The 22670-nt window shown below is 44.8% G+C and overlaps 1 protein-coding gene across 1 annotated transcript in view; it reads left to right on the top strand.

Annotated features, from left to right (window-relative positions):
* COL26A1 (collagen type XXVI alpha 1 chain) overlaps nucleotides 1–22670 on the top strand; it is a 153534-nt gene that overhangs the window by 26589 nt on the left and 104275 nt on the right. The window contains exon 3 of the mRNA XM_058854748.1: nucleotides 4795–4898. Within this exon, the coding sequence (XP_058710731.1) occupies nucleotides 4795–4898 (104 nt within the window). The remainder of the gene's footprint in view (nucleotides 1–4794; nucleotides 4899–22670) is intronic.

Genomic DNA, 22670 nt, shown 5'->3' with positions numbered 1-22670 from the left:
CCAGTCAATTGAATAATAAATCCCAGAGCTTATTCCAGTGTATTAGGATTGCTATTTGAAGTCCTGTTACACATAAACTCTTTTATGTATTTAATTCCCTTACGACTCCACATCTTGGAGAGAAATGTGCTTGGAAAAAGGCATCTGCTCTCCAAAGCACACATGGGATAGAAATGCAGGATGAACAGTGCTCCTACAAACAGGACAGACAGAGGCTTTGGCTGTGCAGGATTAGAGCTGTAGCACAAAGGAGCATTCTCAGCTTTGAACAATGGCTGTCTGCTGCTGGCTGGGCACAGGTGGAGGGTCACCTGTTTCAGGGGTTGTGCTCAGGCTGCTGATTGAGGCCTTTTGATCTTGCCCAGACATTCTCTGAGCACTCCTTCCCCCTGCTGCAGTACATCTGATTGTTAATAAAGACAGGAACTGATGATTGCTCTGTGGTGGCATAGAAACATCTGTCTCTGTGTCCTTGGCTTTTTTTCTTGAGACTCAGAGACTGTCAAGTATTGCTGTGGACAGCAGGGCATGGCAGGTAGGTAAGTTTGTTTCCTGGCTTTAGTCTTTTGCTAAGTTGGCAAAGTTTCCACCCTGTTGGCAAAGGCAGAAGACTCAATGAGCTCCAACACTCCTGCAGCTGCAGGTTGGTTGTTTTTTTTTTTAATCTGATGCCTGCAGGAGCATATTTGAAACTTCTCTGGTTAGGTTTTATCCTGGGGAACTACTGGATTTGTGGCAGGGAAGCTGGAAGAGCTGGGGATGCAGGAAAAAAGAGCACAGGTCTGATTCACAGTGATGGTCTCTGCTGTGCCCATGAGTGTAAATGTGATGGCAAAGGTGCTTTTGAGGTGAAGTTGTCTTGTCTGTGTCACACAGAGGAGCTGCCTGGTGTAATCAGTGTCTGGTAGGCTTTGAGAGGATGGCTTTGATGGTCTCTGTGGGTGTGGTGCTGTTGGGAACCAAATATATATTTAATAGCTTCTCTGAGCTCTTGAACTCCCTTCTTTCCAAGTGCTTTGAGATATTACTTAACCTGATGGATTTGAAATCTGATTTCAGAACACTCTCATTTTCTGTGGGGAGTTGCAGGGTTTTGGCATGTCTGTAAATCAGGGCATTGGTACCAAGAGTCAGAGGAACTACCACAAGTTTTGTTCTGAATGCCTTTTGATGCATTTGTTGTAATGGGGATGAGGGTCCCTGGAAGACAATAGTAGGTATATGTCTGGGGTTGGAGCCACTGGGTTGATACCTGACTTCAGTGCCATGAGAAAAGTCGGCAAAACAGAGCTTGGATTCCTTGGTTTTGGGATTCTTTACCAGTCAAAAATGCAAGTTCATTCATCTTGTGATCCTGAAACCCATCAGTAAGTGATGGTGAAACTTTCAACCTGGGGCTTGAATAAAAATGAATAGAAGCCTCTGAGGGTCACGGAGGTCTCCTTGGGCATAAACTGCAATGGCTGAATGAATCAGAGTAACAAAACCTTCTCTTGTGATGTGGAAACGAGTTTCACGCCTTCCTTCTCATGTGGTCTTTGTGCACAAACAGCTTTGTTTGTGAGTGTCAAAGGGCAGGGGAAGTCCAGAAAGGGTGAAGGTATTTCCTGTGTGTGACAGGCTGTCCTGCTTGGGTCATGGCAGAGATCACGCCTGTCTCTTTTGACCTGATTTTTTAGGCTTTGATCCAGGAATGTGACGCTCTTCCCCTTTCTTGTGTCATGTCTGCCTGTTGTGTTCAGTGACACTTCCTTGAAAGCAAGGGGGACACGTCCTTGTGTGCTGAGGAGTGAGACTTGTGGCTGCCATTCCTTGGTGTGTCCTGACCTCTCCAGTACTTACAGCTTTGTACCCCAAATCAGCTCATCAATCAGCTCATGCTCCTTCCCCAAATTACCACGTCCTTGGCAGCCACTTAGAGCCACAAGCAAAAGATGCTATTTCCCAAATGATAATTGTATATGGACAAGCTCATGTAGCTCATGCTACAGGGATCAGGCAGCTCCAGTGTGTTGGCTCTGATCTAGGAACAGCAGTGGCTGCTGGTTGAACTTTCTGGGCTCTTCCCTAGGAGTTGCCCCATTCCCTGGGATATTTTTGTGAAGCCTCAGCAAAATCCTTGGAAATGACTCTTGACTCTTGCAGTGGAGTGGCAGATCCTGGTAGTTTGTTTCTCCATGAAGTGCTTGGAGTTTTCCTACTGAAGGGAGCTGTGTGTGCTGAGCACATCCTTTGGCTACCTGAAGAGCAGAGCAGTGAAAGGTTGTGGCTCCTCCAAACCTCTTCCCTCTGCTTTGGCAGATTTCTGTGCCAGTGTTTGTGGCTTGAGTGACATCCAAGGGAAAGGCTTCCCTATTTTTCTACCAATCCTTTTTTCTGCCTCTTGTATTTTCCACACATTTTCATTCAGGGGCTTCTGATCTTTATCAGTATCTTCCTTCCCTCTCCTTTTTATATATTTTTTTTCAACTCCTTCAGTTGCAATGCTACAAGTGTCAGATGGTGGTGATGCTTTGCTAAAGGTGCTTTCTTTGTTCCCGTCCTGGAATAGCAGTCAGAAATCTGCACAATGTGATGCTGTAGGTCACAGCAGACCTTGGTGCTGTGTCACAAAATTGAGGACAAGTAATGTTATGAAGAACGGAGCAACTTCAGAACAAACTGGATTTGCAATCTGGGCCCACTTCAGATGCCTGAGTGCACAATGCTGAACAGAGCTGCACATCTCAGGACTCTTCCAGGGAATTCAGGGTGGGTGGTAGACTGTGACAGCTGAGCTCCACTCTTGTCATGCCCTGAGAAGTCCTCCCTCATTTGAGGATTAAACTAGAGCTACTTCCCCGACACAGAACTGCTGCCAAAATTCCAGTCTGGCTCAAGGCACTCTCCACACTTCATAATGAAGTTTGAAAGAGTTTTAACATCTTGGTGTTGGCAGAAACATAGTTTTAAAATCACGGTGTGGTTGGAGACACGCTGGCTCTGGACACTGGTAACAAGGCTGGAGACTTTCATCTGAAGGTCAGATCCAGCAGTGGTGTTAGTGACAAAGTCATGAACTTCTGACTGATGGTTTGGGGCTAACGTGTGGAAACGTGTCTGGAGTCCAGCGCCAGGACTGGGAGTTGGGAGACCTGGGTTCAATTCCTGGCCTTTGCCAGAGCTATTCTGAGAGACCCTCAGCAAGACATTTAAAGTCTTTGTGCCTTAGGTCTCTTTGTGAAAAAGCGTTACAGGTTTACCTACATCAGTGAGCTCCAAGTCCTCAAACTCACACGTGACTGTGGACTCATGAACACCACTACATGCAGAAGAGCAAAGAAATAGGTGGGATGAGCTGGCTCTGTCCAGCCCATATCAGACAAGTGCCTGGATCACAGCTGTGGGTACTACCAGTGACTGGTGTCCTTTTTGGGAGCTCCAAGGGTGAGGACATCATGTTCTCAGGGGACAGCGCTGCTCTCCCATCTCTGGTGAGGCTGTTGCCAGAGCGGGCAGCCCCTGCTCAGGAAAAACCTTGTGCAGCCCCCCCTCTCCAGTGGCTATAGGAGAACTTATTTTCTGTGTTTGGCAGCTGGCACAAATCATCAGCAAACAGCTTCCTGAGAAATTAGCTTCCCAAAGACTCTGCTAACCACGACTGAGCTGCTCCTTCTTTCCAAGACACACATGGGCAGCCTCTCCTGGCAAGCCTTTGTTACTGCTCTTTGGAGTAGCTACCAGTCACTGCAATGCTGTTCTGGTGGACACCTGCCTCCCCTTGGAGCAGTTTTGGATGAGATTCATGCAGCCTCCAGCTCTGTTTTTCTCCTGTGCCCAGGGGCAGTGCTCTGTCTCCTGCTGGCTCTCAGCAGGAGCCTCTTCCCCAGGGACAGGGTGCTCAGGGCTTGTGTCTGCCTGGCTTGGACAGACAAGCATAAGCTGCAGCCTGCAATACTGTAATCCCAAAGCTTCAGACTTTCCCTGTGTGCCAAATTCTTTTGGCTGTTAAATAAGGGTAGGAATTTCGAGGGGAGCTTGTAGAGTACAACTTCTGTGTTTGCTTTTAACTTCATGAATAGCAGCAGTGACTTGTTTGGCTGTATACTGGGAAAACTCTGAGTTGCCAGCTTTGATGAGCTGCTGTTTTAAAGGAAAAGTTGTCACTTATGCAACTGTCTGTTTTGTGTTGACTTCAGAAGCACTGGTGCCTCACACAGCCCTGCTGTGTCTGCAGGTCACCCTGCAGTTCCCAGAGGGGCATGGCAGTGCTTGTGCTGTAATTGGGACCCTGGGGATGCTGTGCTGCTCACAGAGCTCACAGAACCTTGGCTGTGCTTCTGCAGAAGAGTGTGACCCTATTTCAGATAGGGGAGAATTGAGGCACAGGGCAGATAGCTGGAAAAAAGGCTCCACGAAGGTCACTGATGTAGCTGTCATGTTGATGGTACATCCCAGGTCTGAGTGGTGGGGAAAGGGAAGGCACCTGGGAGGTGAGAAACTATTACTGCTCAGTGAGGAAAGGCTATTGCCAGCCTCTGTTCAATGTTCCAGAAGTCCACATGAAGGGAGAACATGGGAAACAAGTAATCTCCTACTTGCAGGGCTTTGTAGTGGTGAGATCTCCACAAAGCTGCTGGGGGTACCTGTGGGAGGAGAGGTGTGGGGAAGAGCCAGTGGAGCATGAGGGCTTAAGGAGGAAAATAAAAGCTGTTGAATCAGATCCATGCTCAAATAAATCCTTGCTGATATTTTGTGTGACTCCTTTTTGTGTAGCTGGGTCACTGTATTCTGCTGACTCCTTGTTTGTGTTAGTTACAGGACTCTCATCAGGCCCACGTACAAAATGTCCTACAGAACTGTGACCACGCTGGAGTGGAGGTGCTGTCCTGGCTTCACAGGGAGCAACTGTGAGGAGGGTGAGTTATCCAGCAATCCCTCTGTCCTTATGGAGCAGCAAGGATGGACTGGCTGCCTTGGGCTGGGGTTTGTTCCTTAATATTCTCTACACCTCTTAAACACAGGAAGAAATCACCTGTTCCCATCACTCCCCACTGTTATCTGAATGTCACACATGAGCTCTGAAAGGTGGTCTGCAAACAGGCCTGAACAGGGAGGGGGAAAGAAATAAAGGAAAGGGAATCAGGGATGACCTGTTTAGAGATGTGCTCATGCTTGGCACTCCTATTGTGTTCAGAAAATGTGATTTCTCCTCTTTGTGTGTTATCATTTCCCTGTCCCTGTTATCACCATCAATTGTTGTGTCCATTAAAAGCTGGCTCCTGGATGGCTGCTTCTGAACGTTTTATACCTGTAAGGTCTGGACATAAATAATGTGTGCTCCCAGAGAGCTTTCAATCAATACCTTTGGTTCCCCTTTCTATTTGCTCCTTGACTTACTGGTGCAACATTCATGTTGCACAGTGCATGTGAAAACACAGTTCTCTCTACACAGAGGAAAACACAGAGCTCTTTCCAGAGCACGAGGAAAAAGTATTTTCCCTTTTTTATCACAATAGGGCATGTTTTACATTTTCCTTCCTAACATTTTCTGCTTCTGGAGGTTTGAAACAAGTCCTGCTTCTCCAGCAAGTTTCAGGTTTAGGCATTAAGGCATCTGCTGAACCTGACTTGTGAGATCAGAGCTTATAAATAGGAGAAACTAAGCCTGGAGTTTTCTGTTCATTTGCATCAGGTCAACACAGCCTGTCTCTGGCTGCTGAAGGGTCTTTGGGGGGTGTCCAACATCTCTGAGTCTGCTGTTTGTACTCGTTTTCTTTGTGTTGTGATATCTTAACACCAATCACACAATTCAGGCAAATCTCTGACTAGGAACTTGTCTCATTACAGTCCCAAAGAGTGATGGCTGCAGACAGCAGCTGGTTCCAGGCTGCTGAGCAAACAGAAGCTCCACAGAAGTCTGACAAAGTGGCAAAGCTACCCAAAGCTGCAGTCTGCAGGACACAGCTTTACATTTTAACATAAGGATAAAAGAAGCGAGCCTGAGAGAGAAGCTGCTGTGTACAGCTTGAGTATTTAGCTGTCCCTGCAGGGAAAGGGGAGCTGAGGATGGTGGCAGAGCTGTCACTTCCAGTGTAGCTGGGTGAGGATGCACCTGGTGGCCTGAGGAGCCCCTCAGGTGTGCCCTGTGTGCAGCCTGTTCAAGCCTGCAGGTTTGGCCAGGTGTGAGTTATTACAGCTTCCTGGTGCTGCTGGTGCAAAGGAGAGACTCCAGCTCCCTCCTGCAGTGCCAGATCTGTCTCAGCAGAGTTCAGTGGAAATAAAAAACCAACATAAGCTTGTTTGAGAAAGCCAGCAGCGATCTCGCAGGAGCAGGTCTGTGGAACGAGGTGACAATTTTATACAGTTACTTTTCAAGGTGGAACTGTTCTTTTGGGCTTGGATATGGTCGATGGAGTGTGAGAAGAAAGCCAGTAGTAAGCCCTTACTTTCATGTGTGAGATTCCTTTTACCTTTTTTTCCCCTCTCCTTAAAACATCTGGTGCTACTGACAGTCCCATATCCTTGAATGAGAGGAAAATAAAAAAAAGACCCTTTTCTGGTGCAGCAGGGTTCTGCCACTTAGCTTTTAGTGTAAATACTGGTGCTAGTGGTCTAAATGGCCCTTCAAGCTGTCAATTTTAAAATGGAAATATTTACTTACTCATTATGTTGATTCCTAATGTTAGTGTCATGAAATGAAATTTACTTGGAAATGAAAGTAAAAAAGGCTAAAAAGAAGCTGTTTTAGGGATTTTGGCAACCTGATATAAGGTCTTTTGTACTCTTTCCTTTCTGTGCTCTCCCCTACTGCAAATTTGGTTCCTCTGTGAGGGTGGGATGCTTATCTGTGTGAGTTCTTCCTGGAAACAGCAGACAAAAGGAAACAGAAAACTAAACTGAAGCAAAACAAAAACAGTGCAGTGATGAAGCCACAGAATGAGCAGGGCAGAACCTCAAAATGCTTTCATCTTTCTTTGGTAGTTAGACTTCTCCTCAAGATTTCATTTCACTTGTGTGTGCAGCTGGTGCTTTAGAAGTTGATGTGAGGTAGGTAAGACTGGAGGCAGCCTGGACCTGCACTGTTTCTAACTTGTTTTCTTGCTGTGTTGCAAATCCTCCCATTCTCTGACAACCACTGTTGCCAAAGGAATGGCAGCTGCAGTGGCTTTGAGCTCCCACTGCAACATCTCCTGGTTCCAGAGACTGGAGGGAAACACTTCCTTTCCCAATGGCTCTTGGAACAAGGTTGTGTTTCCCTCAGCAGGATGGATTAAGCCAGCAGATAATGGATTGATTAAGCACACAGAAGAGTTCTGGGAGTTGTGTGTGCATGGGCATGGCTGATGGTGGTCATTGCATCCTGATGATAGAAATCTGTCTATAAGATCTATTGATTCCTTCTTTAACCCCCTGTGAGCAGAGTCAATATCTGGACCTTTTTTGTGCTGTTCTGGAACAGTGTCTTTGGGGGAAACCACTGTAGCATATCTGAAGGATAGATTATTTTTACTAGCTGTCCCTACATCAAGCCTTCCTTGCCCTTTTAAAGAGAGAAGACAGGACAGAGAGAGGGTGAGCCAAGGAAAGAAATCAAAGAATTTGAAGCTATTTGGAGGCTGCAGCTATTTCTGATATCATAACTTGTGATCTCCCAAATGGCAGGTTGGCTTTTCTTTAGCAAAAGCAGCAGTTCAGTGTGGATGTCTAGCCCCAAAGGATGACAGACTCCTGATGACACTGCCTTGCTGTAACACCTTCAGTGGGAAAGCTCCCCTCTGCTAGAGCAAGCTGTTAAATGCAATTCAATCACTGGTGTTTCCATCCTCAGCTGTTAAGTTTAGCTTGAGCAGTAACCACTTAATTGTCACCAGCTGACAGGTACCTACATCAACACTGAAAGCTGCATTTTTAGATTTAAATTATCCTGGGAATCTAACTCCTGCATTGAAGCTGATAAAGAGAAGCATTGTCTGAAGGGGTGGATGGAGATTCTGATCTCAGTGGGCCATTAATTTACTGTGGTAAATGTACCTGGTTCCAACCTGTTTCCTTTTTCAAGCTGACACTCCCTGGGGCTTTCTCCCCTTCCTTTCCTTGCCTTCTACTCAGTCCAAGGCACATCAGTATTTGAAAGATCTCCAGTTCCTTTACTGGTTTTGTAGAACTGCGACCTGCTCATTGAGTGGATAGTCAAAAATCACCAGTTGTACCAGGCCTTCCCAAAGGGTTTCTTCAAACTTCCTTGGATGGAGAAAAAGATTTGATGCAAACCAGTCTGGTGAATATAACTGTCACTAGATACTAACTTTTATTTTCCAGTTTCAGGGGGCTTTTGTTTTGTTTAAAGTGGAGCCCAAGCCTAGGACAGGAAATGAATGCACTGAGCCACCCAGTCTGCTGACTGCTGATATAAAGAACATATGGATGAGGGCAGTGCAGGGGTGAAGTGGTTTAGCCGTTGCAATCATGCATCAAGCTGATTGATTTGAATCCAAGATGATGCTGACATTTCAACTCAGCCTTTTTTTTTTTTCTGTATGGCTGAAAGTTCAAAGGCAAGTGCAACCTCTTGGGAAAGGAAAAGTGTCCCCAGCAAGTTCAGGGGCTCAGTGCTGCCCTGGAGCTCTCCAGCCAGGCGAGGTCTTATTTTACTTTACAAATATAAAGTAAAATTCCCTTCCTTGTTTGTTTGTACTTCCTTTTAAGTTTGTTTGTACTTCCTTTTAAAACTCCCTTCCTTATTTGTTTGTACTGCTTGAGTTTGGGACAGTAGCCAGTATCCTATTTACCCCAGAGGCAGATTGATGGTAGACAGCTTAGCTGTTTGGGCAAGAAACAGCTCCCAGAGTAACCTCAGCACCTCTAAAGTGATACTATTGTGATTCCAAGCTTATTATTTTTTCCTTTCCTAAGAATGCAAGTAAGATAGGAAATTTGACCAGCCTTGTTCAAGTAATGGCTTAATTGGTGAATTTCCTTTTTTTTTCTATCTCCCCCTCCTCATTTCAGTTCTTGGAATATTATGATCTACTTCTAATAACTATTGTTTGCATCTTTCTTGTCATCCTGGTATTTTTCAAACCTCTTAGATTCCCATGTGTTTACAGTCTTCAAAGCAGCATAAGAAAATAAGGAGTTTCCTCTTGGTATGATAGAGTGCAAAAATCCTTTTCATTTTTACTGTTGGTTTACAAAATTTCTTGGTCCCAGGGGCAGAGATGCAGAACAACACTGCCAGGAAAGTCTTAAATAAGCAAATGTAATTACGAGACAAAATTTGATGAGACTGTGAGAAAGGACATCAAAACAACAGACCTGAAAGTCTGAAAGCCCATTGAAGTGCTCTGAAGGGAAGGGAATTCAAAGTGGTCATTCAAAGTGGAATTTATGGTCAAAGTGGAATTCAAAGACCTCATTTCTCCAAGCCTTCCCCATGAACTCTTAAAACACAGAACTGTCCATGATGTGAAAATGCAACACAGAGATTATGAAGTAACATTTCCTGTAGTATCACAGGAGTTCTCTCCAGGAGTTGAGCCTGGTGTGTTCTCCTTTTCTCAAGTCCCTCAGTTCCTTCCTCAGCAGAGCTTTTTGCTGCCATTGAGCTTCTTCATCTTCTCGTAGAAACTGAGAAGTTGTAAGAGAAAACAGTGGGAGTCAGAGCCATTGCAGTGCCTGTTCCTGCTGAATCCTGGTTCAGTGATGTTTGCCCACTGCAGCTGAGTCCAACTCCTGCTTTTGTCCATAAAACAAAAGCTTCCCTGAGAACAGTGAAATTCTCCCCAGGGTGGTTTTTTCAGTGCCCTCTGACTGGCTGGGCAGTTCTCTGCTGCAAACATGGCAGACTGAGGTTCCTTCCCTTCAAGTTTGGCTCTAACAGGGCTGTAGTTCTCTATTACAGACTAGTTTAGTAATTCCTTTAGGAAAATGTGGCTTAGCTCTCATCTGAGACCATTGAAACCAAGTACAACATTTGATTCCACAGCAAATTTTTCTGAAAATTTCTTCCCATGCCAAAATTTGTTTGTTAGATATAGTAAGTGAATTATGTGAATACATGTTATAGACTATTTAGTGCAATGTGAATTTACTAACAGTTTTCCAGTTAGCAAGTAGGCAGCAAAATGTAGTAACTGTCTGTAAATCTACCTTCAAAAATATTTTATGAAAAAATATCAAAACACGTGAATCACCTGTGATGGAATTGCTGATAAATGGAAGTGGCTTCCTGAGTAGTGATGTTTGTGATGTAGGTCACAGGTGCTGGACAATACCTACCCCAGTATTTTCTTCCATAGCATGTTCCACCTCCTGCTTGTGCTTCTGGTGGCCTCTTCAATATAAGATCCACCAGAAGTTGCCCAAACTTCCCTCTGATGTGTCACCCACTTGCTGTCTGCTCCCATCACTCTGCTGACCACTCCTTCAGGCATAATGTGTGTCACCCCTGACCAAATTGATCAAATTTTCTGAGGAGTTCCTGGAGCGTGTGGTCAGTGTTGGAAGTATCCACAGCCAGCTGAGAGCACTTTCTGGCAACAGCACTCTGTGACTACTTGAACAATTTCTAAATGTTCATCTTCCTTTTCAATACATAGTAAAGAAAAAAAAAAAAAAAAGAAGTCTCTGTTAGATTTCCAAATATTTTGACACTGCATTCCAGCATCTGAGTAGTTTCATTTTTTTGGGCATTTCTAATCTGAACAGGGAGAATTTTATTGAGCACCTAATGTCAAAATATCTGAAGTGCTAAATATATGCAGATGTTATCTTAACAGAAGTGGGAAAGCTGTATTCTGTACCATTACACTGTCCCAAATTTTTTAGCTCCCATCAAATTACTGTGGTATGTAGAGAATCTTTTGTATTTTCATAGCTATTGGATTTCCCAAACACATTGGATGCTTTCTTCTGTGCATGTCTCAATTCACAAATGAAGGACCCACCTGTTTATAGTCAATGGTTTTCCTATGAATTTGCTTTATTTCTAATCAGGAGTGAGCACAATCTTCCCTTGGGTAGGGCTGGGCAGGGCTTGGAGCAGCCTGGGCTGGTGGAGGGTGCCCCTGCCCATGGCAGGGATGGAATGAGATGAGCTTTAAGGTCCCTTTCTACCCAAACCATTCTGTGCATGTTTTAGACTTGAATAAGCTCAGAGACATCTCTGGTGGTTGATTAGTTAGATGTTGAAAGTTTTGCACCCAAGGGAGCTCCTGAATAGAGTTCCCTTAGAATAGACCCAGGGTGGTGTGGGTTCTGAAGAGCCCATCCAACCTCTTGATGTTTTCTTTCATAATCCTTTCTGCCTCCTTCAATCCTGAGCTTTTAACATGCCACTTTCTTGTGTAGCTGTTCCTTCAGAGCTCCTGTTTTCCCCCAAATTATCATTTGTTTCCCATTCATCCTCACAATGATGACATTTTATTTGCTTGAGGCTGTTGGAAGGGAGTTGGTTTTTTCCCCCCTATGGGAGTCTCTCAGAGCCTTTGGGAGTTGCTGACAGTGTAGTGTCCTCTGGAAAAAGGGATGTGTGACATGTTGTGCTGTGAATCCTGCAAATGTAATTAGTACCAAAGTCAGGAAAAACATTCTCTCAAAAAACCCCACCCTATCCCTCTTTTCCACAGACATTCCCTTGGAGGTGGTGGGGAAAGGGTGGAACTGTGTTTATAGCAGAAGTTAGTACTTTTTGGAGTGTACACTCCCATTTACATAGGGAAGAGCTAAATGAGAGGAATAGTTTCTAATTGGTGTCCATTGATCAGTTTGAAGTGAATTTTCAAGTGAATTAGAGATAATAATGGAAGAAGAATTAAACCCACCTGATTATGCTGTTTCCTTGCTGCTGCACTAACTTGTTTTTTTGTTTTGTTTTTTCTTTATCAGGAATAGGAAATGAGGCTTAGGCCTTTGATATGAAATGCCCACAGTTGGAAGGGGTGGCAATGAGGAATCTCTTTCTTTCACTCACTTTGCAGGGCTATTACCCATTAAACCAGCTGGTTTGTGTTTAATTTTTGAGCACTTACGAAATTACAGCTCCCTCCCCATCGCTTTTCAAGGGCTTAGTTATGAAATCTGTGGATTTAATGTTGCTGTCAAACAGTGCTGAATGGGCTGAACAGGGCTCAGACTGTGCCTGTTTGGCAGAGGTGGCAAATGGAGCCCAGCATGGCTTGTTATTCCATTTCCAAGTTATTGTAAGGGATGGAGAGCCCTCCCTAGTCAGATCTGTGTGTGTTGGAGGCTGAGCAGTACTGGGAATATGTGCTAGACAAGGATTAAAATGCTGTTAAATCTTAATTGAATTGTAGAGTTGGGCAAGAATCCATGAAGTGAGATTCGATCAAGGACAGCTACAGAGGCAGGAATAATAAAATGCACAGATTTAAATAAGAGAAGCTGAAGGGAGTGGGATCCCAGGGGTGGGAATTGTGACAGATGTCAGAATGAAGTGTTGCTCTAAAGTCAGGAGGAGAAATGCCATGTTGGAGTTTGATGCTACAGATACTCTGTCCAGGTGTAACATTTACAACTAAATAATCCATGGCACTGCCTGACACACAACAAGTAAAACCTCCATGGGCTGTGCTACCTGCATGTGTTTTTGTTGGTGGTTCTCAGAGAGGTCAAGTTTCAGCATTTTTTGGAAGTTCAGCCTTTTAACTGCTAAACTCATGTGAAAGCCTGTCCTAATTGTGCTGCACATCTGAGCCCCAGGACTTTAAATACTGTAAAGGGATGTGTTGCATATGTGAAGGGAAGTGTTTGGCTCAGAAAGGATTGTGCATTTCATGGTAGGTGGTGTGTGACTATGGTGTACAGTTAAATAATTAGGCTGCTTATCTTTGGAGGAGTCGGTAGGTGTGTGTTTTATTTGAAAATAGCATCAGCACAAACAAGCTGTTCTAAATGTACCATGACTGGTGGTCATTTAGGCTAACTCATAGTTTTCAGAAACTATGGACAAGAAGCAGGTATAGATTAATTCTAATGATGACATGCACATAATTATAGAAAGTCTAGGAACTGATTAAATGTTTCCTACGAGTGCAGCACTGCAAGATATCCTGATTGTCACTGCAGTGTCAAGAAATCTTGTTGGATGGTTCTTTAGCAACTCTACCATTCCTAAGTAAATGAAGGCCGGGAAAAACTTACTGGAGAAATGAGCTTTACTTTATGTGCCATCAGATTTCAAACAACATTTAATAAAAGACTTCATCAAAATGTGTGAGTGAAACATCACCTTTTAATCAAGTTGTACCAGGTCCCTCAACCACCAAAGCAAGAAAGGCACTGAGGAATGGCTCTGTGAAAATCCCCTATCATGAAGTTCATTAAGGACTGATAAACTTTATTCTGGACTCATAACATATGCTTCTTGCTCGGGCTCCTGATTTGTCTCTCCTTGGATAGTGCATCCAAATCCACAAGTAACATGCAAGTTTGCATTTCATTTTGAGCCCAGCAGGCATACGGCAGTGAGGTTACAAGACCTTTCCAAGTGAGCCTGGAGGGACTTGTTGGCTAGAGTTTGGATCTCTGGCAAGCAGCTCCCTCCAGCTCTCTTCTGTAATAAACTCAGGGTTCAGTCCCCGGCCTCGCACAGATACCGAGCTCTGTTGCGTGTCTCTGGGTAATCAGTCACTGGGAAGGCACAGATGTTTCAAGATGCACAGCAATGGGTGCAGCATAAAAGAGAGGCAACAGCAGGGTCATGCTACAGATGCAACCACATCTCACATGTGTTCCTTCTTGACAGGAGAATTCTTGTAGCATTTGCGGTTTTCTGGTTGCTAATCCCATCAAACGAGGACAAAAAAGGCTAATAATGCGTTATTATTTTGGGACTTATTGCTGCTCCTTTAGCCATGCAGTGCCTGGTATGGCTGATGCCTCCACTGCAGGCAGATCCAAGAGAAGGGCATTAAAGTAACAGAGAGGGGTGCAGGATTGCTTCAGACAGTGGCTGAAATTAATTTGGGCGGCAATTTTAATAAAGATAGAAGCATTAAAGAAATCTGGGGCTAGAAGATGTCCTAGCCTTTACCTGGTTGTGGAGGTAAAGAGATTAAAAAACTCCTGAATTTTTTTCTTCTTTTCCTGTAAATGAAATACAGTCAAGCCTAAAAGAGAAGAAGCCAGACCAAGTCAGGATTCAGTTTGCTGTTTCATTTGTGTGTACATAATGACTTTCGTAGCAGTAATGCTGAAGAAGTTCTGGCGTGTATCCACTGTGGGAAGTGCAGGGCCTGTTTTCATTGCTAGGTGGTCCTTCATTCTAAAAACCTTGAGGGACACCCATGGCAGATGGGCTTTAATTAGACTATGTCCTGCTGCCAGTGACTGTCAAATGTGTCTCTCCAGATGAAGCACTGGAGCTTTCTGTTGAAGGTGTCAGGTCTTGCTCTCATGGAAAGAGAGTTTCCTGCAGCATGAGCTGCCGAAAGTGCTGCAGTACCCCTGAGACACCGACAGAAAATGTGAAGTATCTTGGTTAATTAGTTCTTCAGTGGCCAATTTGGATTGAGACACAACCCTGTTGCTGTTGTCAGCCAGTGTTTTAGCCTCAATGGCAGAGGCCTGTGTAAAGTAACAAAGGTTCTGGTTTTCTCTTTACTGATGTGGAGACTTGTTAAACCCATATGGCTCAGAGTACTTGTGTAGGGATGGCTCTGCTGTGTTGCTGCAGGGCTCTGCACTGTAAAAAGTTACAGCCCATTCAAGGAGGGGAACAAGCTACTCCTAAACTTGGCTTGTTTGATCTTTTCTAACTTAGCCTCAAGTGATTAAGCAAACAGTGTCTTTTCAAGCATTCTCCAGTTGTGTGATCTGCTAAACACATCTTGCAGTGTGATCTGCCAGAGATGCCTTGAACACTGTCCTTGTGCTGTGCACTCGCTGGTCCTTGTGGGAACATAAATAAGCAGTTATTTCTATTGCATCTGGTCTGTCTGGGTGGGATGCTGAGGATGGGTATGGGTTTATGTTTAACCTAAACTTGAAGATTCTTGTTTTTGTCTTAATATTAGCACTCACAGCAAGGTGGCAGCTCTTTATTAGCTACCCAGGAAAACAGTCCATTCTCCTTGCAATGAACTCCTTCATCCACAGTGAGATGTGTCTGTACAAAGGGGTCATTCTTGCCCTGCCCTTGTTTTAGGGAAGTAGAACGTCTACCAGTGGTAGCTGGGATACCAATCATAAAACTGTAAGCTCCTTACAGACCAGTGTAACCAGATCCCTCACTCCCTTCATGGGGAATGTGAATGAGCATTTATGTGGCTCCATTAATGCCTAGTGGGCACTTTTTTTCCTGCAGTGGCTGTCCTCTGACACTCAGTACTGGTCTCCTATACCTGAACAAATATGAATGTTGTACACACTGGAATATAAATCTTCACCCTGGAGTCTGTGTTCTACTACAGGTTCAGCTGTTAAGCTGTGGTCTTTGCTGATTGATGCAGAAGGGACAGCAAAAGATAATTCAGGGCCTCAAACACATTTGAAGTGGTCATGATTAAGAAAGGATGATTTTCCTGAAGTATCTCAAAAGCTGATTATTTCTCAGTCCTTCCTCCTTGAAATTGTGATGATCCCAGAGTAAATGGGTGTCCTTTTTCCTATCCACATTGTTTTCCACCTTATTTTTATCTCAAGTCAGCAGAAACTCTGATCTTCACCTGGATTTTTATGGCAGCTTGTAGAACTGTAAATGTGAATATGCTGTGACAGCAAACCCTAAATCAACCCTTGGTCACTGCAAGCTGGAACGATTTGAAAACCTGTGTAACCTTTTGACCAAACCTGGGCTGATGTTCAACATCTTTAACAAGAACTGAAGCCAGAACAGCCCTGATTACTTCAGACTTTCATTATGAGCCAGCTGTAGGCCCTAATGTACACGCAGGTTGGGACAGAGGATGTAGTGGGTCAGCTGCACCATTTGGGCAGGAATGTGCTTCCTCCCAGGGGATCCATTGAGAAATGGCGTTCTCAGGGCTGCTTTTTGCTTTGGCACTGAAAAGACTTCTTCTCCTTTTCACCACTGCCCCTGGGCACCTGCCATGTCAGGGCAGACTTTGCCAGCATTTGTCATGGTTTTCCTTTGCTCCTCAGCTCTCCCCATGGCCATGAACAGTGTGACTGAGCAGCTCCCTGGGAATCATCCTGTAGCTCTGCACAAACCCTGCACTACAACAGTGTGCCAGGTTTGCTGGTCCAGGTGTGCAGCTGATTTGAAATGTGCATTAAATTCCTCATTCTGGCACAGATCCCTGTGCAGCTTGATGTCCCATCCATGTGGGTCAGAGCAGGCAGGGTTGAGCTGGCTCTGGGTCTGCATTAACCAGCTGAATAGAAGCTAACTTCAGTTTGGGTGCAATAATCAGCTTCTGCTGGTGCAGTAGGATGGGCTTGCTCCCATTTGCTGTTAGTTCCCAGTTCCTGAGAGGGTGTTGGAGAAGTAATCATCGAGATTTTTCTGACTAAAACAGATGACAGAGTTGGACTGCTGATGTTTATATAACAAAACTCTGTGGAACCTGTGTAGAAAGGGAAGGTGATTTTATTTCAAAACATATCAATATGTTGATTCCACCCACTCACATTTTTGTAACTGTAAGCACTTGTGTGGTCTGCATTGGATCACCTGTGGGACATGGACAAAAAGGGACAGTGGTTGTCATATCCTCTGTCTTTTGAGTCTTTCCAGGCTGTTGCAGAAAGCTGGATTTTGGAGAGTCTTTCATGCCTTCTAGATGTCAGCAATAGTTATGATGTTACCTTTTGACTTAGGAGTTTGCTTACTTCCCTGTCAGTAACTACTACTTAGGGCTTCTGCCTGTTGTCTTTGACCTTATTTTGGCTGCTGTTTGTCTGCCCATTGAGATAACAGGAAGGAGCACACTGTGTGTAACCTTCATGTGGATTTTCTTCTCAGCAACATTAATGTTCCTGTCAAAAAAAACAGTTGGCACCTGGGCTAGGTCATTGTTGTTGGTGCCTTCCAACAGTGACTGTTCTAGAAAACAATTTCCCTGTGTGTGACATACCTGTGCCTTTCGAGATGTGTGTTGTAGGCTGAGTTCCATCCGATGCACCTGTAGCTCCAGGTTTCTCTTTGGGATCTTGGAGTTGCTTTGGATCTGACAGCATGGGGGCTTCTCTGGGTTTGCTGCCATAAAGACAGTTTTGATGTGCCTTGAAGCATCTTCCTGAGTGCTCTGCTGCCAGCTCCTGCTCCTGGGGTATCCAAGCAGATCACCCCCAAACCACAAATAGCATTTAGTGTTCAAATAGCACAGCCTTCTCCCTCGCTCCAATGACTAAATTCCACTTCATTGATGCAATAGGATGCTTCAGGCCGTGTTCTCCAGGGTAGTGATTGCAGCTCCTCATGTGATTAAAGTCACTTGGCCAGCAGCCCTTATCACAGCAGGGTTCATTCCTCCAGTAAGAGTGGCTGGTGCATGTTAACTACACTGGGGTTCCAGATTACATAGCCTTGGGATTTCTGCCTCGATAGTGAGAATACGCTGGGATTTGTTGTGATCCCACCTGAGCCCCACAGGATATTTGGATAATGGGCATACAGCAGGATCTGGGTGCCTGTAGCCATCAATCTCCATAGGCACGGTGGATGTTTTTATTGCCCTTGCTTATCTGGCTGTCCCTCTCTCTTTTAATATGAACCATACCAAATAAAGCTGACTGAGGATGGAAGATTATCTGTGGTATTCGTCACTTGTAGGAAGGGGAGTTGGTTCAGTGTTGGCTTTTAGCATTTGCTAGGCCTTGTCTCCTTGACAGAAAACAACAGACTAAAGCGATTACCAAGAACAGCTGCTTAGAAGGGGCTTTGAATATTTTTTCCGCCTTTGCTGACCTGAACCACAGCAATTATAAGTTCTGGTTATTGTAAACTTACCACAGAACACAAGGCATACCTTAAAATGATGTCATGTCTAGACACACAATTCAGGTATAAATTATGGAGAGAAAGTAGCTTGTTCAGTGGTTAAACTGTAAAAATTTAACAAGATATTTCTGTGTCTCTAGCCTTCGCTCTTGCATACGTATTTCTTTACCTCTTACCAGGAGAATTCTGTGACTGCCTCTTAATTTTTTTGTGTTGGGAGATGGAATTTCCTCCCTGTTCTCCATTTCATTTCCTATTTCTGCCTCGCTGGGTCTCAAGGGAAGCAGTGTAGCCATCTACTCAGAGTCCAGAGCTGGAGAAGAAGACTCTTGGGTCTAGTCATGACTCAGGCAAGGTCACACTAGGGGTGATGTACAGCAACCTTTCCAAAATTTGGCTTGCTATTTTGGGTAGCTTTGTTTTATGGGGTGGTAGGGGAAAGAGAACTCTGCTGTAGTGCCCAGGTGCCTGATTTTCCAAATACTCAGAATTTGGAATCTCGGCAACATCCCAGTGACGCTGCACGGGCCTTACATTTCAGGGGAAGCTGGACCCCCATTAACAGCAGGCTCATCTCTGTGGTTGTGTGAGCTGGATTTCTGTCTGGAGTCACTGCTGCAGCCCTCAGGGGAATGGTGGGCACGGCTGATGGGCAGTTTCACACCTGGAGGGTCAATCCCTGCAGGCTCAGAGGAGGGGTGGCTGTCACAGGTGCTGGAGGACAGCACATGTGAATCAATGTCCTGCCCGCCACCAAGAACGTGGGCAGAACTCCACTGCTGCACGGGGAGGGCTCCCCTGGCTACTGGGACTTGTGTCCAAATACAGTTCCCCACACTTGAATCTCACCATGAGATTGGAATGGTTGGCTTTCCACCTGGTGTAATCTGTACCTCCAGGTAGCTGCAATGAAATGCTGGCTTTGGAGGTGGAGGAGGCCTGTTGGGTTAGCAAGCCAGTGCAGGGCTATTCTCCACAGCTTATTCTGTTGTGCTTTTCGTGGCTTAATTACACAGTCCTCAAGTGAAGGAATTTGGCAAGAACATTCTTCTGTTTTTACTGGTGTTTGGTCTCAAGTTCTCTTAGGAAGCTTTTTCTCAGTCATCTCCATTAAAGCAAACTGCCATCTAGAATTTCTCTGTGTAGAAGCCTGTTGTGGATTTTGCTGCCAGGTCCAAATAGCCAATATCTCTTCTTACCTGAGAAGCACCTTGATGTCCCCAGACACCTGGTCTGCCATCTGTCTGTCCTCTTGAGAGCAAGGATCTAACTCTTGTCGTACCTGGGCATCTCATGGTCTTTTTTAACCCATAATCACATCAGCTTGTTTCCTGGAAGCTGTCTATGCTACAGATCTCTGGAGACAGCTATTAATGCTCAGCAAGCAGAGATGGCAATTGATTCTAGAGAAGTTATTCTGCTCTTGTTGCCATGGGGACAGTTTTGGAATACACTGAAGAACAGTTTCACTCTATTTTCAGCATATGCAGCAATGTTCTTAATTCCAAAGGGGCACATGTTTCTGCAGTCTCATGGACTTGGTGTCCACACTTGCAACTGGTGTGGAAGATTTTTCTTTGGTATCCATGAACTTAGGGAGAGAAGCCCTAAGCCTTGGTTCACTCTCAACACCTGTTTTTTTGGTAGAACAGCAATCAGGTCAACTGTCTCTGTGCCATGTAGATGTCAGATCTGTCCTGGAACTGTGGCTTTCTTGTCCTAAGTGCTCGTACAAAGGTCCCCAGGTCCTTTTTGCTGTCCTACTTTTCAGGATCACAGCAAGAGCTGTTTTCATTTGGATGCATTTGTATCCATTGTTTCTCCTGGCCTCTGGACAATGACCTTTTTGCTGTGTTTTTCCTCTGTTTGCCCCTGTCTTCAGGGCAGTGTGTGGAAGATGAACATTATGCATCCTGCCAGGTGCCCAGTGTCCTCTGAGGGATTAATGCTCTGTGCAGGGGGCACAAACCTTGAGGTACTGATGAAGGCACCACAAATTGCTCTAACATCAGAGATCCACAAATAAAGTGATTGTTGAAGCAAGGCCACTGAGTAGATGCTGCCACTGGAATACTTTGTTGTTTTAAGAGCACTGAAGAAATGAAAACTCCCACTGCACTCTTCCAATGTCTTGCACAAGCTGAGGTGGCCTTAGGGCCCCTTTTCAGCTTTTGATTGAGTGATTGTTTTTGTACATGGATGTATTTTTTTTCTTTAATGGCTATTAAACATAGGAGGAGAGTGTTATTACAGCTCTAAGTGCTGTCAGCCAAAGTTTGTCCTCACTTCTGCTTCTAGGATATCCACTTGCAGTTGTCCCAGTTTTCCCTATTCATGGCTTTTAAGAGGTTCTTTTTCTTTCATGAGACTCTTGATCAGTTCAAGTACAAACAGATGGAAAGCAGCAGAGATCCAGCTCCATAGCAGCGCCCAGGCCAGGGTCTTAACTCATCTGAAGTGTTTGGTGCTCAGGGATAGGGCTACAGCCAGGAATTGCATAACCTGGGGCAGGAAGCTGTACATTCCTCCATGTGTTGTCCTTCACTATTCTTCCCTCTTTACCTCTCCCTCACCTCCCCTTTCATCCTGTCTTTGCAAGGCTCTTGTTTGCCCAGATGCCCCTGGCTTCCTTTCCCAGAATATTGAGGTGTCTCTATCCTGGCCAAGCCCAAGGACAGGAAGCTACAGGCTCAGCTGGCACCTGTCCCCTCCCTGGGCACAGGGGGACAGGGACTGATGGCTGATGGTCCATGGGAGCTGCAAGTTCTGGAGAAACAATTGGTGTTTCATGGAAGGGCTGTCTTGGCAGCCTGTTCTGTTTTCTGGTGTTTAGGAAGTGCTCTGCAATGGAGGAACACTTTCTTTGGATAAAGGAATCTGGTCCTGCTGCTGAATGTGTGTTGTGAATGCCAACTTCTGCTGTTCCTGGAGCCTTTACTTCAAATGCCCACAAAACAGAAGCCCTAGTTAGCACAGAAATTGTCACTAATGGGCCATCTTTCCTGGGGGGGTGTGTTTGTGGTGTGTGTGTGTGTGTGTGTTTGTGGTGTGTGTGTGTCTGCTTTTGAGCCCCTGGTCACTGCATTACCTCAGTTGTAAGGAGGCTTGGCCATGTCCTGACTTTGTGCCAACAAAAGGAATTCTCCAGTGCACCACTGTGTGTATTTCTCCTGTGGAATGTTCACCACGTAACTTTGCCAGGGTCAATGTGAACCATCTTTCAAACAAATGTCATATGGAAGTTTGCAAATCCTATTGTCCCAGAAAAAATTAACTTTCTCCAAAGTGTTGAAGTGTTGCAGGAAGCAAAACTTCAGACTGTGCTGGAATATTGAACTATGTGGAAGTTGGAGAATTTTCCCACTTCTACTCCATGTGGAGTAACTTAGCTTTTTCAGCACCTTAGGGGCATTGACATACATCCAGAGCAGGGAAAGGAGCAGCAATGCAAGAAATGAAAATGTGAACCAGAGCTGCTTAGGTAGAGACCATGGCCTGGATATGAGATTCCCTTCTGCTTCAGATTTCATAGGATTTTTATGGGGAAGGAAGAGATATGATCTGTGGGAAGAACACACCCATTCTGCAGCTTTCTAATCTGAGATGGCCTTTAGCAAGTGTGTGTGCACAGATAAGCTCTTAATATGATGCAGCGCTTCTTAAAGTTCTTAACAACATCTCTCATAAGTATCACCACTAGGAACTCTGCAGGGAGAGGTTTTGTTTAATTTTAATACAATTTTTAAGTTTTAATAGGAATTTAAACTTATAGGAAGCTTGGTTAACAGTGGGACTAGTTTTTCATACATTGTAGTTGGGTCAATGCTGTTGGGAACTGAACATGACTGTTGGAAATGAAGCAGTGGATGGAGTGTAGTGTGAAACCTGCTGTGATGCTGATTCTGAATAGATGTTGCATTGTTTAACACAAAATAACAATTTCTCTTTATATAAGTTCTAAATACATATAGAAAAAAATGTGTGTGGCATCTGTGGATGTGCTGAAAAGAAGCGTCTTTGCTCACAGATTTCCATGTTCCATGTTTTCCTCTGGCTGACAACCCACTCTGGCATTTTTGTGTTGTGTAATTACAGGACTCAGTCTATCCATTTTCCAAGTAGTGCTCTTGGCCACACCAGCAAACCAGGCTGTGAACACTGTGAGGACAGACTCTATCACATTTTTCTATAATCACAGCTAGTTCCTGAAGTGGAGCTTTGAGTGACTGGTGACAGATCTGCCCTAAGTTTGGAAGCAAATGCAAATTATTTCAGAGAAAATCTTTTTCACAGAGCAAGCCTCTGCTGGCTGGGGAGGAAGGATCAGATATATTCACCTAGGCTTTCTCATCCAGCCAGCTTCACATTCCTTTCCTTCCTCCTACCAGGCTTCTGTTTCTTTTGTTTCCCCCCAAGACCCATTGTTCTTGTTCTCTTCCAGTGGTTAAGGCACAGCTGGAGTCAGGAACAGGCAGAGAGCAGTTTTGGGGTGCTGAGCTGAGGTGGGCTCCTGATTCCCAGCCCCAGCTGCTCTTCTATGCCCCAGTTCTTGGAGGCTCACATCAGTTCCCACCTGTGCCATCATCCAGAACTTCTGCTGCCTCCACAGGGTCAGGTATTGCAAACTCCTCTGCTTGTACTCTACAAGGCCCCTTCTTCTTCAGTCCCTAGCCAAGCTTTGGATGTGGGAAAAGGAACAGGAGGCAATTGTTTCCTCATCTTCCTGGCATGAGACACCCCAAACCTGGGATGTTGTGGACAGAAA

This window comes from Poecile atricapillus, chromosome 21 (genome assembly GCF_030490865.1).
Source record: "Poecile atricapillus isolate bPoeAtr1 chromosome 21, bPoeAtr1.hap1, whole genome shotgun sequence".
Lineage (NCBI taxonomy): Eukaryota > Metazoa > Chordata > Aves > Passeriformes > Paridae > Poecile > Poecile atricapillus.
The sequence above is the reverse complement of the archived record's forward strand: the minus strand, read 5'-3'. Positions and strand labels throughout refer to the sequence as shown.